Consider the following 15223-nt stretch of genomic DNA (forward strand, 5'->3'; position numbering starts at 1 on the left):
TCAATAGTTTACTTTTGTTTTTTATTTCCCTTGCCTCAGGAGACCTATCTAGAAAAATGTTGCTAGGGCTGATGTTAAAGAAATTACTGCCTGTGTTCTCTTCTAGGATTTTTATGGTTTCGGGTCTCACATTTAGGTCTTTAATCCATTGTGAGTTTATTTTGGTGTAAGAAAGTGGTACAGTTTCATTCTTTTGCATGTAGCTGTCCAGTTTTCCCAACACCATTTGTTGAAGAGACTTTTTCCTATTCCATATTCTTTTCTGCTTTGTCAGATATTAATTGGCCATATAACTGTGGGTGTATTTCTGGATCTTCTTCTACTCTGTTCTCTTGATCTATGTGTCTATTTTTGTGCCAGTACTATACTGCTTTGATTACTACGGCTTTATAACTTGAAGTTGGGAATTGTGATACCTCTAGTTTTGTTTTCCTTTTTCAGTGTTGCTTGGCTATTTGGTGTCTTTTGCGGTTCCATACAAATTTTAGGATTGTTCTAGCTCTGTGAAAAACTGCTGGTGGTATTTTGATACAAATTACATTAAATCTTTGGGTAGTATAAACTTTTTAACAATATTTGTTCTTTCCATCCATGAGCATGGTATGTTTTATTACAATTATTGTTATAATTGCTCTATTTTATTAGTATTGTTGTTAATCTTCTGTCCCTAATTTATAAATTAAACTTTATCATTGACATGTGTATAGGAAGAAAACATGGTATATACAAGATAAGTGTATACGATTTGGTACTATCGGCAGTTTCAGGCATCCACTGGGAGTTTTGGAATGCAAACCCCATGGATAACGGGGTGCTATTGTACAGTTCTTGCCCATATTTTGTTATTTATTACCAAGTAATTTATATTTCTTAGTGTTACTGTAAATGGTATTTTTTAAAATTTATGTTCCAGTTTTTCACTGCTGGTGTATAGAAATACAATTGATTTTTTATATCGATCTTATATACTGCAACTTTGCTTAGTTCACTTATTGGTGCTAGTAGCTTTATTGTAGATGCCTTAGGATTTTCTCCATAGATGATCATGTGATGTGTGAATAATGGCCATTTTACTTTTCCCTTCCTAATTTCTATTTTATGTTATTCCCTTATTACTTTGGCTGGGACCATCAGTAAAGTGCTGAACAGCAGTGATAAGAATGAACATCTATGCCTTGTTCTCAGTGTTGGGAGAAATCAGCATTCAGTTCGTTGTATTATGCTTTAGTTAGATTTCTTATAGGTGCCTTTTATTATTTTGAGGAAATTCCTTTCTGCCTGTACCTATAATTTGAGAGTTTTTGTTATGAATGGTATTGAATTTTGTCAAAACTTTTTTCTGCATTTATTGAATTGATCATTTTTTTTCCTGTTAATGTGGTGATTTGTATCGATTGATTTTCAGCTTTTAAAGCAACCTTGCATTCTTAGGATAACGTCACTTTGTTGTGATCTATTATCCTTTTTATAAGTTCTGGTGTTTTTTAAATTCTGAATTCAGTTTTTAATAGACATAGGACTAAAGTTTCAATTTCTTTTTACTTCTGTCTTGGTAACTCATTTCTTTCAAGGACATTGTTGGTTTTTCTAAATTATCATATTCTAAATTATCATATTCATGTAAGATTATTTATAATATTTCCTTATTATTGATTTAATATCATTTTAATGTCTGCAGGCCCTGTAGTGATTTTCTGTCTTTCATTCATTTTTTTATATCGATAACTCGTGCTTTTCCTTTTTCTTTTTTTACTAAGTTAGAAAATTTTTATTTTTTTATCTTCTAATCCTTGTATATACACATACATTTATTTTTAAAACAAACATGAAATATCAGCATATATAAAATTACATATTTCTCCATCTGAGAATATGTTATATATTTTCAATGGCCATGTGTTTTACTCACCTTTTTAAAAAGCATACCCTTTATTGATGTATGATTGCCATACAGAAAGAGCTGTGCATATTTAATATATACAACTTGGCGAGTTTGGAGATAAGCATCCACCTGTGAAACCATCACCACAATCAGTGCCATAAAACATATCAACCACCTCCTAAAGTTTCCTCCCATCTTCTTTATTTATTTTTGGTTTTTGTAATAGGAACACTTAACGTAAGATCTACCCTCTTAGCAAATGTTTAAGTATGCAATATAGCATCGTTAACTATAGGCACTATGCTGTACAGTGGATCTCTAGTGCTTATTTTCTTACATAACAGAATCTTTGTACCCTTTGATCAAGGCCTGCTAACCACCACTTACGAATATCAGTCTTTCGTCTTTTTAATGCATTATCCTCAAAATTGAGGGCCTCTTGAGAGCTATTTTAAGATCCTCCAAAATACCTAATAGAATGCTCAGCATACAGGGTTCACAGTGCTTGTAGATTAAATAAAGGGTGATAAGGACTTAATTGCAGAGTATAGATGCAACCCTTGTTGGTGGGAATATACATTGGTGCAGCCACTATGGAGAACAGAATGGAGGTTTCTCAAAACATTAAAAATAAAATTACCATATGATCCAGCAATCCCACTTCTGGACATATAACCAAAGGAACTGAAATCAAGGTCTTTTTTTTTTTTTATGATTTTATTTATTTGACAGAGACACAGCGAGAGAGGGAACACAAGCAGGGGTGGTGGGAGAGGGAGATGCAGGCGTCCCGCCGAGCACGGAGCCTGACGCGGGGCTCGATCCCAGGACCCTGGGATCATGACCTGAGCCGAAGGCAGACGCTTAATGACTGAGCCACCCAGGTGCCCCTGAAATCAAGGTCTTGAAGAAGTATATGCATTGTCGTGTTTATTACAGCATTATTCAAAATAGCCAAGACATGGAAGCAACCTAAATGTCCATTGAGGGATGATGGATAAAGCAAGTGTTGTATTTACATTCAATGCAATATTGTTCAGCCTTAAGAAAGAAGGAAACCTGCCATTTGCAATAACATGGAAATATAATGTAATATAACGTGGAAATATAATGTTATATAACGTGGAAATATAATGTATAATGGAGCACATTATACTAAGTGAAATAAGCGAGACACAGAAGAACAAATACTACATGATTCCACTGACATGAGGAATTTAACATTGTGAAACTCTCTTTTTTCTTTTTTTAATGTAGCTGGAAGTTTGTCAGTTTTATCAGTCTTTTCAAAGAGCTAGCTCTTAGTTTCAGGGAGTTTTTTTTTTTTTTTTAAAGATTTTATTTATTTATGTATTTGAGAGAGAGAGCACACAGCCAGGGCAGAGGGAGAGGGAGGAGCAGACTCCCCGCTGAGCAGGGGGCGCAACTCAGCTCCATCCCAGGACCCTAGGACACGACCTGAGCTGCAAAGGCAGACACTGAGCCACCCAGGTGCCCCAGTTTCATTGAGTTTTCCATATTATTTTTCTGTTTTAGATTGCATTGAGTTGTATTCTTGTCTATTATTCTCTTCCTTCTTATTTCAGGTTTAATTTGTTCTCTTTTCTTATTCTTTTTTAAGAAGTATTTATTTATTTATTTATTTATTTATTTATTTATTTGTAATCCCTACACCCAATGTGGGGCTCGAACTCATGATCCCGAGATCAAGAATCACATGCTCTTCCAACTGAGTCAGCCAGATGCCCCTCTCTTTTCTTATTCTTAAGATGGAAGCTCTGATCACTGGTTTGAAACTTGGTCTTTCTCTTAGCAGCATTGGAAGCTATAAAATCTTCTGAGAGGAACATTTCTGTAGAGGTACATGTTTCCATCTCTGAAATCAGGATGCATATTACACTCAAGATCGTCTCACAGCTATACTTGTCATACTTTTTTCTTTCTCAGCAGTACAAATAGTAATGATGCATCTTACAATTATTAATGTCCTAGATTCAGTGAAATGTAGTTATTATACAATTCTTGTGAACTTTGCTTATCTAATAGTTGCTTAGTGAAGATGCTGACATAATGATGCTTGTGAGTCATACTCAAATAGCTACTTTCTCCTTGCCAGGGACACCATTGTTTACACTTTGTTTTAAGCATGAATTTTGGTCTTTTATCTTTTTATGCATTATCCTCAAAACTGAGGGTTCCTCGAGAGCTACGTTAAGATCCTCCAAAGTATCTAATAAAATGTTCTGCACACAGTGTACGCAACGCTTATAGATTAAATAAAGAATAATAAAGACTTAATTGCAGAGTATAGCATTAAAAGTGGCCCCCAAATGGAAGATCTCTGAGTTGACAATTAATGTATACATCAAAAAGTTACAAGGGGCACGTGGGTGGCTCAGTCAGTTGGGCGTCCAACCCTTGATTTCGGCTCAGGTCATGATCTCAGGGTTGTAAGATCGAGCCCTGCGTGGGGCTCGGCACTCAGCAGGAGTCTGTTATAGGATTCTTTCCCTCTCCCGTCGCACCTCCCCCTGCTACAGCTCTCTTTCTCTCTCTCTCTCTAAAATAAATAAATAAATCTTTATAAAAAATTGCAAGTATCTATATGTTATTGGATATCTCTCACCTTCAGGGAACAAGCATTGTGTTGCACAGCAATGCACTTTTCTACCTGAAACAGACCTCTTTTTAATTCATTTTAGATCTTTTGCTATCAATTGCTGCATTTTTGTTTCTTTGTTTGGGCATAGATTACCTTTGTATTCCTTTTGCACTCTAAATTACATATGCAAGTATTTATACTGCATACACCCCACTATTTGTCTATTTTCTTATTTATGTTCTACAGTATGGGTTTCCTTTAGTTACTTTATCGTTGGGGTTTTATTTTTCTTTAACTGAATGAAATAGAGCATAAAAAGATTTTAAAAATTTCTTTAGCTCCTTAAAACCCTGTTGGTTTCACATGCTAGGAGGATTCACTGGCAAGGCAGTATTCCAGTCGAGAATTCTACACGGCTTTAATCCTGTGCTATTTACTCCTGCTCCTTTGGGTCTGGCATTTCAGCAAATAAGGTTTTCTTTAATTTATTTTCTTTTTCTTTTCTTTTTTTTAAAGATTTATTTATTTTAGAGAGAGAGAGATCAGGAAGGAGGGGCAGAGGGAGAGAGAGAGAATCTCAAGCACAGTCCCCACTGAGCGCAGAGCCCGAGGCAGGGCTTGATTTCACGACCCTGAAATCATGAGCTGAGCCAAAATCAAAAGTTGGACACTTTAACCAATTGAGCCACCCAGGAACCCCAAAGTTTTCTTTGTTGTTTATTTTTTGTTTTTCCTCATTATAGGAGTTATAACACATGCAGATTTAATTCAGACACTGACTTTAGAACTCAACCCCAAGAGGGACGCCTGGGTGGCTTGGTTGGTTAAGTGTCTGCCTTCGGCTCAGCTCATGATCCTGGGGTCCTGGGATCAAGTCCCACATTGGGCTCCCTGCTTCTCCCTCTGCCTGCTGTTCCCACAGCTTGTGCTCTTTTTCTCTCTCTCTCTCTGACAAGTGGATAAATGAAATCTTTAAAAAAAAAAAAAAAAGCAAAAAGAAACTCAACCCCAAGGGAAAAAGTGACTGTACTGTACTCTTAGCTGCCTATGGCACAAAAGAGAAGAATCCAGGGATCCATTCTTACATTGGAAAAATTTCATCTATCCGCAAACCTGCCTTCTTCCCGGCTCAGAAAGCCCTGGGGTCCTGGGGACACTGCTTGCTGGTATAGGAAGTCCGTGTTTATGTCTGTCAATTAGAAATACTCTTGGCTTGGATTAACAGAATGCTCAACTAAATGTGGCTGTCTCATTTAATAAGAAATCCAAGTGAGGCAGTGCTAAAGTTGTTGAGATGGACTAGTGATTTCAGGGTTCTGGTCTTCCCCTTAGAATTTCAACATGGCTATCCCTGTCTAAACATCCTATCCCCATGCAACATCTGTCCTGCAGCCACTTTTTCTGTGTGTGTGCGTAAGAGCTCAAAAAGGAAAAACTTCCCCATTCACCCCATGTGTGCTTTCTCGTATGTCTTACTGTCCAGGATTGGGTCACATTGTGCTCTAGGTGCGCAGCGAGTCTTTATAATATTCACATGGTAGAGTGGGAGGTAGATTTAGGTTCCCACCAAAGAAAGAAGCTGGAGAATGGCTGTTGGCTGGGCTGGCAACAGCATCTGCATATGTGTATATATTTGCATGTGAGAGAAAGAGAGAAATCCACATGGATTTTTTTTCGTTTTTTTCTTTTTTTATGGCTTGCGGCTCTTGTTTCCAGGTGGAGCTGTACGTGACCTCAGAGCAGAGCTCTGACTGACCCGCCACACTGCAGGTGCATGATGGCATTTGGGCTAAAACTGCCTTTGTTTCCTATGACACAATCAGAACTTTTTATTTTGTTTTAGTTTCTTAAAATCTTGGTTTTGTGGTTTCAGGTTGAGTCCAGAAATCTTCCTGAAACGCCCGGTGGTCGAAGGAAATCATTGGAGGTTGGACTGCATTCTCAAACGAAAAGCAGTACGTATTCCAAACATATGCTGGTGTAATTTTTTAAATGTTTATTGTCTCTGAAATGTCTTTTCTCTTTCAAAGTCTTCCATATATAAGTACAACTTTTTTTCTGTAGAGTTTAACCCAAAGTAGAATACTTGTTTTCAGGTTTACTTCGTTCTGGTTTTTTTCCTGTTACTCTCGACGACGTAAATATTTTAGCCTAATTCACAGCATGGATTATATTAGGAACTCTAATTTCTGATTTTTAATCAGTGATAGGCAGTTAATTTTATAAGCAAAAAAATTGTAACAAGATTTTACTATTGAATAATAAAGGGTGAAATGAAATGTAGCATTTTATTCTATTCATTATTCTGCATTTGAGCAAAAGATAAGGTCATGAGGAGAATGGTTTCAGTCGGATGGGGCCAAACTAATGTAGAAGAGGATCAGAGAGGAAGGACATTAAGAATTGGTTGTTGCTTTGGTTCCAGTTTTGGGACAGTTCGTAGAAAAATGGGAAATTGCTTCCTCTCCAGTTGACCCTGTAGATTCTGGGTGAGCACCGAGTGTATTCTTTTTGGTATGAAAATTCCGTAACTGAAGCAGTATGGGTTCACCAATAACTACTTTACATCCATATTTCTAATGAGTGTTATTAGATAGTTGTCTCTCAACCAGGTTAAATTAAGTTGAATTAGAATAGATCTGGATCTATTATTAATCATGTCAAATTAGGAAGTGTGGGCCTTTTTACTATTTCTTGAAATTGTCTTAATCTTTTTTATTCTAACCTTAAACATGCTAGCATGATTTGTAGATCCTGGGTAATTGGGGGTAGCATCTTTCTGTTTCATAAAGTTGTGACTCATTTCTTCTTTCCCATTCTCCACATTCCCCTATTCCTTTCCCCACTCACGCATCTCCCTTCTTTCAGTGTCTTTTCCCCGTGCCTTCACTTTGAGATTTCTGAAGGTATCCATAGATACAGTAAGACCTCACTGCTAATATTGATAGAAAAAGCTGATAAGCTTTATTTCAGACATATGTACTGCCAAACAGCTTCATTTTCGTGCCCAGTCTAATTCATTGTCTCAACAGAATTCCATTCACAAAATTGGAAATTCTGGTCCTGAAAAGCATTATTTGCATATTCCTTAAATAATTTAGCATACAGTTATTGAGTGTCTTCTATGAGCCAAGTACTACACTAATTACTAAAGATGCCATATGTGTGAATAGAATTCCGTCCCTGCCCATGCAGGGCTTGCTAAAGGACTCATGTACTGGGTCAGTCCTAGCCTTACCAAACTTCTTTCTATATATTGAATGGGCTAGAACTTTCTCCATGTTTCTCTCTGTGATATGACATCTTTCCCATCTGTCCTCAAGATTCCATTTTAGTTAAGTTGTTCCAGTCTTGCCTAGCAATTGTCAACCATACTAGTAAATCCTCTTTTCATGGTACCTATCCAGCACTTCACTGCTGTAGGTTTCAATCAACATGTATTTGTTGAGTGCCTACTATGTGCAGGGCACCTGGCTTATCATATGGGGATGTACATAAATAAAAGACATGATTCCTGACCTGAAAGAGCTTAAAACTTGATCTACACAAGAGTCAACTGGATACAGAGGCAGTGCCAAGATTCAAAGGCAGGAGGGGGACCACTGGGTAGCTCTAGTGGAGAAGGCCTCTCAGTATGAGGAATTTAGGGCATTTAGAATGGGCAAAAACGTTTGAAACGAAAGGAGGAGGCTTCTAGGTGTAGAAAATGTGGTGCGGAAACATTCTGGAGACAGGGACTCTGAGGGCTTTGTCAGTGATGGTAGAGTGACAAGGTTGATTACACCGGAGTGTTAGCTTAAGTAGGAGGGGGGCTCAAGCTGGAAAGGCAGTTATAGCCAGATGTGGAGGCTTGGGAGCCGTGGCAGTGGTTTGGACTTTATGGAAGAAAATGGTAAACTACTGGGGAACGGAGCCTGGGGGAGGAGGGATGATCTGATCAAGATGGTGTGTGAGGAAAGTGAATCTGGCAGGGGGAGGACGTGGGGAGAACTCAGGCTCAAGGAGCTAAATTCTAGCTGACTTGAGTGTGAGGTGCCTACGGGACATCTGAGTAAACTCCAGAAAGCTACTAAATGCCTGAGCAGGGCTCAGGAAGTAGGACCTGCAGGCCTAGCCCTCCACGTCATGGTAACTCTCCTGTGTTTACTTTCCCCTTCAGATACTGGCCAGGTTACTTTTCTATCACTAGCATGGGTTTTCTTTGCTTTGATGGCCCACGAACCCAGGTGAGGTTCTAGGTGAACACCATGGCCAAGTAAATATTATTGCATGAAAATCGCGCTTCCTTTCAATTTCATCTGCTTCAGGAAACTTGAAATTTTTAAATTGTACATAATGATTTAAAAAATTTCCTAAGGAAATAATACGACTATAAAAAATTAATTTTCTATGGTACATTTGGCAGAATTGCTCTTCCTTAATCTAGCTACACCTCCCAGATCATTCTAAATTGACATCTTCTATGCTTATAAACAGTTTCACATAAATAATTTAGTTTCTGAAGCCCACTACCTTCACAAAGTACTGGCTTGAAAATAATATTTATTCTTACATTAATGGGCTCCAGAGATCCACAAGGCTGATTAAAATAAAGGCTTTTTCCTTCTCTCTCATTGTGTTGATTTGAGGGGAGGAATTTAGTGTCTTTGCGTCATAGCCAAGATATGTTTTTAGGGAAGAAATACAATAATTTGTTTCTCTGGTGATAGCCAACTTGATATTTTCCTATTTCTTTGGCCTTTTGATAAACAGTGTTATCATTTAAAATAGTATAAGGCAGGCACCTGGGTGGCTCCGTTGGTTAAGCATCTGCCTTTGGCTCAGGTCATGATCCCAGGGTTCTGGGATTGAGTCCCGCATCAGAGGGGAGCCTGTTTCTCTCTCTCCCTCTGCCTGCCACTCCCTCTGCTTGTGCTCTGTCTTTCTCTCTCTGTCAAGTAAATAAATAAATAAAATATTTTTAAAAATAAAATAAAATAGTATAAGGCATCCTTGGCTTACAGGCTGATTACAACTCAAGTCAACATCCCAGTGTCTCCCACAGGTCTGCATTTACTGCCCCCGCCCCAGGAGCTAAGCTGCATCATAGTTATGGCAACTGTATTCCTGTATCCAATGTGCATATTTCAACCTTAGAAACCTGTGATACTGCTGATGGGACCTGCACCAAAAGAATCTTCAAGTGCAGCAACCTGGAGACTTACAGAAAAGGGTATAGGTGCTCCAGTGGGATTTTGTTGTCAGGCGATTTCTTTCTGTCCTAGACCACAAGATACATTCTAGAGTTGCAGTCAGTGATCATTAGGAGGGAAGATATTCAGGTTTGTCAAATGAGGCAAATAATCACGTCTTCACCCAGAAAGACCAAACAGGATCTTATCAAAGTGGTGGGCTGGGGGGCATGTCTGGGAAGGGAAGAATGTGTCTTCCACCTTGAGAACTGTGCTTCAAATAGAACTGGGTTAAAAAAAAAAAAAGGCATAGGAACATTTGTGCTCTTTCACATTGCTTACATTTGAGTGACGAGGATATGATTTCCTTTTGTCCTTTACTTTTCATTTTCCTGAAATATCATGCCCCCTGTGAAAATCTTTGGCAAATGATAAAATTAGGACTTTCCTGGGGATGCATGCGTTAAGCTACCTTGAAGAAGTGGACAAACTTGGCTGCATTTAGAAAATATTTTGACCATAGTACCTTGAGTAATTAGAGGAAAAAACTGGCTCAAAAGAGTCTCTTTGACTTCAACTGTAAAAAAAATCTTATTTTTTATTGCCTTTACATGTATTTTGTATATAAAAAGCTCCTAAAAATTCCTACTGTATCTAGTAGTATGTCTGCTCTACTTGATTCAAAACTAATTAGAAAAGAGGATAGAACTTTCATCTTTTAAAACTCAGGTTTCATGAAGTTTATTCTGTGTTTACACCGTGAAGTATATTCTGCTAAGCTTTGGGTTACATGAGTTCAGCAGAGATAAGAAACATGGCATCACATAGCCCACTCCAAGCCACCCATTTTTCTACTTGCCGTATTAGTACTTTTCTTCATCCTCTCTAAGCAAAAAGTATTTTCCCTTAGGGTGATGAAAAGGCGGTAAAACATTGGATGCTTCAAATGTGTATTTCTTAAATTACAGAATTAACATCAGTCCTTTTTTCTTTTCTAATGTGGCTTTCATTTTACACAAGTGTTTCCCACATCTTGTGTAAGTCTGCACTATTATGACCTGGCAAATGCCTTCATTGTCCAGAAACATTTTTCCTTTGCCCTTTGTAGTTTAAAGTTTATGATAGTGTTGTAATACCTTGACAAAAAAAGAGGAATTTATTGCTTTATTATCATAGAAATCTTGTTGCTAGTTAACCATTTATTATGATATGGATGTAAGTAAATAATTGTAAATCAAACTACCTAAAATGAACTGTTTTCTTCCATTACTTCCTTATTAGTCCTTTGTGTATAAGCTAAAAAGATTTAAAAGTCTCTATCCTGTTTCCTTTGGAGTTAATTTATTTCCAGGAGAAAAGACAAAGTATTGAAGAAAATGTCAGGTATTGATAGATGAAGGGTAGTAAAGTAATGTAATCCATTAGTATTAACATCTCTATTATTTCAAAAATCCATTAGTTATGCAGGTAAATGGAAAACTATAAGATTTAGGCCAGTTTCTAAATTGTAACTGCTGTCCTTCAAGAGTAGTAATTTCATAAGCCTGAGAAGCAGGATTTCATTCATTTAAAACAAATGAACCATGATGAAAGAAGTCAGGTGTAACATTTTATAATTCAGGTTGCAATTTGGGGTTTTAAACTTTATACTATATCTTTTGATGGGAGGCTATTTTTTTATCACTCTTATCTGGTGCTGAATCCTAAAATATTCAAATAGCAGGTACATATGAACAGTAGAAGAAAAAAAATAATGCTCTAATTTTCATTTCAAGCCCTCCATTAGTGGTTTATTGCAGAGCCCTCAGTGGCCGAAACTGTTAGAAGTTAATCTGTTCATTTCTTGCTTACGCTTTCACTTCCCATTTCTTTATTCATATCTGTACTTACGCACTTGGTTGCAATAGTAGTTGCATAATTATAACTAGTAATAAGCAAGTTCCACAAGTCAGCTGTCAACCAGAAATAAGATGACATATATATTTTTATCCTGTTTTTTTTCAGTCAGAATGAGTCTTATAGTACTCAAATTTCCTTAGTGCAGCTTAGAACATATATTTAGTATGTTCCTCTAAAAATGTATACACTTTTCACATGTTACAGAATGTTTGTATTTTGAAGTGATATGTTCTTATAAGGATTCAGGGGCCGAAATATGCTTCTTAATACTGGCAAGCCGGTATTGGGGAACTATACATATATTTGGCTTACTCCAAGATTTTATACCCTGCAACCTAAAAATATTAACTCTTATGTTATTTCACATTTTTATAGCATTGCGAAAGTAACCAGTTCTTATAAATTAGATGTGTTCAACCCAGCTGGCTTCTTAAATTAATGACTCAAATTTTTATTTAGAACTACGCCTATGCCTAATTACCATGGATTGTTAATTTAAATTGTAACTAAATTATTCTTTGTCACTATAGTTTTATTAGATATGCCTGTATTTCTAATGCTTTAGAAAGCACTGTATCATGGGGAAATTCTTGCCTTTTATCCCTAGTATAGTAAATGTCTAGGTGCAGATACATTCTCCAGTGTGTATGCACTTTGTTTCAGAATGCCTTCAGAGCTGCTGGATAGAGAGAATGCACGTTCAGATGTTGCGAACTGCACAGCAATACTGAGGATGCAAACCTAAAAAAGTAAAAAGGTCATACAAAAAATGGGGGTAAATAAGATAAGAGTATCCTGGAGGAATACGTTCTGAACTATATGTTAGTGAGGGAATCGTGTGACCGGACAGGGAGAAGAGGAAGGACATTCATGTGTGGGACAGTTTAGTACAGGCTTAAACCTTATCACTACCCAGAACTAGAAGAGAAAATACTAATTTGGTTTTTTTAAAAAAATATTTTATTAATTTGAGAGACAGAGCATGAACAGGGGGAGGGGCAGAAGGAGAAGCAGATTCCCTTATGAGCAGGGAGCCCAACGTGGGGCTCCATCCCAGGACCCTGAGATCATGACCTGAGCCGAAGGCAGACGCTTAACTGACTAAGGCACCCAGGCACCCCAGTGGTTTGGTTTTTTTTTTACACTACCAGCTGTTAGACATTGTCCTTTTGATAGTTAATATTAATAAAAAAATGTTATCTGTATAGCATGTATAGCCTGTTAAAGTTTATCAGGCACTTTTTTTTTTTTTAAGATTTTATTTATTTGACAGAGAGAGGCAGCCAGCAAGAGAGGGAACACAAGCAGGGGGAGTGGGAGAGGAAGAAGTAGGCTCGTAGCGGAGGAGCCTGATGTGGGGCTCGATCCCGTAACGCCAGGATCACGCCCTGAGCCGAAGGCAGACGCTTAGCTGTGCCACCCAGGCGCCCCTACCAGGCACTTTTAATTTGACCGTCACAATGGCCTTATCTATCTTCTTTTAAATCCAGGGTCTCAGGTTAGATCAATGTTAATTTTGTGCTATTGTTAAAACTCAGGGATTTTTGAATGTTAGAGAAACTGAAAGAAGTCATTTCACAAACAGACATTAATGATGTAATTGTGGGTTAAGAGTACGAATCAATATATTCATCTTTGTAGATAAATTTTTTTATTTAAATGTTTTTTAATAAAGAAAAATTCTATTAAAATGCTCCAGAAACATTTAAGAGATATTTAGTATAATTTAGTGCATCAGAATTTTGTGTCACTGCTATTTCAACTAATCGAAGTATAATAAAAACCAAAAACCTTAATCCTGTAACATGAATCAAGCTAAAACTTTCCTCAATGGTAAGTGTTTGAAAATGTCCAGAAGTGTGAGATCATCAGACACTTTTAGCAGATGAGGTTACCATTTCAGCCTTCTGGCTACAATGAATCAAATATTGATACTGTCTCTTGGTATGACAAGTCATAGGAATGGAAAGGAGATAAATTTTTATTTTTGATATTTGTATTTTAAAATACACTGATGTGTCACCTTCTTGTATTGTACTTTTCATTAAATATTTTATTGTACTTGTTTGTAGAAGAAAGTTTTTAATACACAGGAAGGAGAAAGAAAAGAAAATCGTAACCTACCTCCAGAAATTCTCATTCCTTCCTGTGTTTTCTCTTGCGACAGCAACAGGGAGTGAGAATCTTTGTAATGCTCTACAAAGAGGTGGAACTTGCTCTCGGAATCAACAGTGAGTACAGCAAGAGGACCCTCATGCGTCTACACCCCAACATAAAGGTATTAGGTTCATCCTTCTGAACAATCCTTCTTCTCTGTTATTCTGTAGTTTTTCAGAGGTGTTCTGCTTTGAGCAGTGTAACCTGTAGAATTCTCTAATGTATATTTTGAATAAATAGCATTGTATCCTTCTTAGGAATAAAACAAAATACTCTGCTTTCTTGTACTTCTGGTATTGATGGGGTCAGCAGAGTTCATGTTTCCAACCCTGATCATTTAGTCAAGAACACACCTCTTAGAATTGTTTTAATATTCAGGAGCTCTGTCAAGTTCCCATGCTCCGCATTAAGATTGTCCTGGAACCTCTTAGATGTGATCTCCTTGTGACATCCCTTGAATGCTGATAGCAACAGAGAGCTCCCCTAGGATTTGAGAAGCTTTTTCTTAATAACAACTTGTATCAAAACCTAATAAAGTAAATAAACACAATAAGCAGCTTGAAAAAAGCTATTTGATATTTACCAAAGATTTAAAGCCTATCAATAGTTATTCCTCAGTCATTGAGATACATCAAAGCAATGAATTAATAAATCTCCAACAGGCTTAAAATATATACCAATGATTTATTTTATTTAGTTAAAAAAAAAAGATGTTCCATGTAAAATAGTAATCAAAAGAGAGCGGGAGTGGCTGTACTAATATCAGATGAAATTGACTTTAATGGGAAATGTTTATAGTAGACAAGGAAGGATATTATATGTTAATAAAAGTTTCAATGCAGCAAGAAGATATAACAATTATAAACATGTACCGACCTAATAATGACCATCAAAATATATAAAGCAAATATCGACAGAATTGAAGGGCAGAATAGAGAGTTCTACAAGAATAGTGGGACACTTCAATATCCCACTCTCAATAATGATTGGTATGTACATAACAGTGGAATACGTTTCAGTCTTAAAAAGGAAGGAGATTCTGACAGATGCTAAAACATAGGTGAACCTTGAAGACATTATTCTACATGAAATAAGCCAATCACAAAAAGGCAAGTATTGTATGATTCTATTGATATATATAAGTCAAAGTCACAGAGACAGAGAGTAGAATGGTGTTTCCCAGGGGTTGCAGGGAGGAGGGAATGGGGGAATTATTGTTCAATGGGTATAGAGTTTCAGTTTTGCAAAATGAACAGTTCTGGAGATAGTGGTGATGATTGAACAATATGAATGTACTTATTAATACCACTGTACTGTACATTTAAAAACGGTCAATATGGTAAATTTTATGTTATATGTATTTTACCACACACAAAAGAAGTAGGTTACTAAAAAAAAAAGTAGTCTCCAAAGTTTTTGGAATGTTTCTACTTAAAGATATACAAAAATAGGTCAGCCTGGGATTATTTAAAAAGAATTCTATTTGAAAGCAGGAGGTTAATAACTTCTCAA

At 36.8% G+C, this 15223-nt stretch overlaps 1 protein-coding gene across 8 annotated transcripts in view; it reads left to right on the forward strand.

Annotated features, from left to right (window-relative positions):
• PLD1 (phospholipase D1) overlaps positions 1-15223 on the forward strand; it is a 196112-nt gene that overhangs the window by 104937 nt on the left and 75952 nt on the right. For all 8 annotated transcript variants that reach the window (XR_004626204.1, XR_004626203.1, XM_034662905.1 and 5 more), the window contains 2 exons: positions 6358-6439; positions 13722-13832. Coding sequence is in view for 6 of the 8 variants with exons in the window: in XM_034662905.1 (XP_034518796.1) it covers positions 6358-6439; positions 13722-13832 (193 nt within the window). In the remaining 2 variants the exon portion in view is untranslated. The remainder of the gene's footprint in view (positions 1-6357; positions 6440-13721; positions 13833-15223) is intronic.

Source organism: Ailuropoda melanoleuca, chromosome 1 (genome assembly GCF_002007445.2).
Source record: "Ailuropoda melanoleuca isolate Jingjing chromosome 1, ASM200744v2, whole genome shotgun sequence".
Classification (NCBI taxonomy): domain Eukaryota; kingdom Metazoa; phylum Chordata; class Mammalia; order Carnivora; family Ursidae; genus Ailuropoda; species Ailuropoda melanoleuca.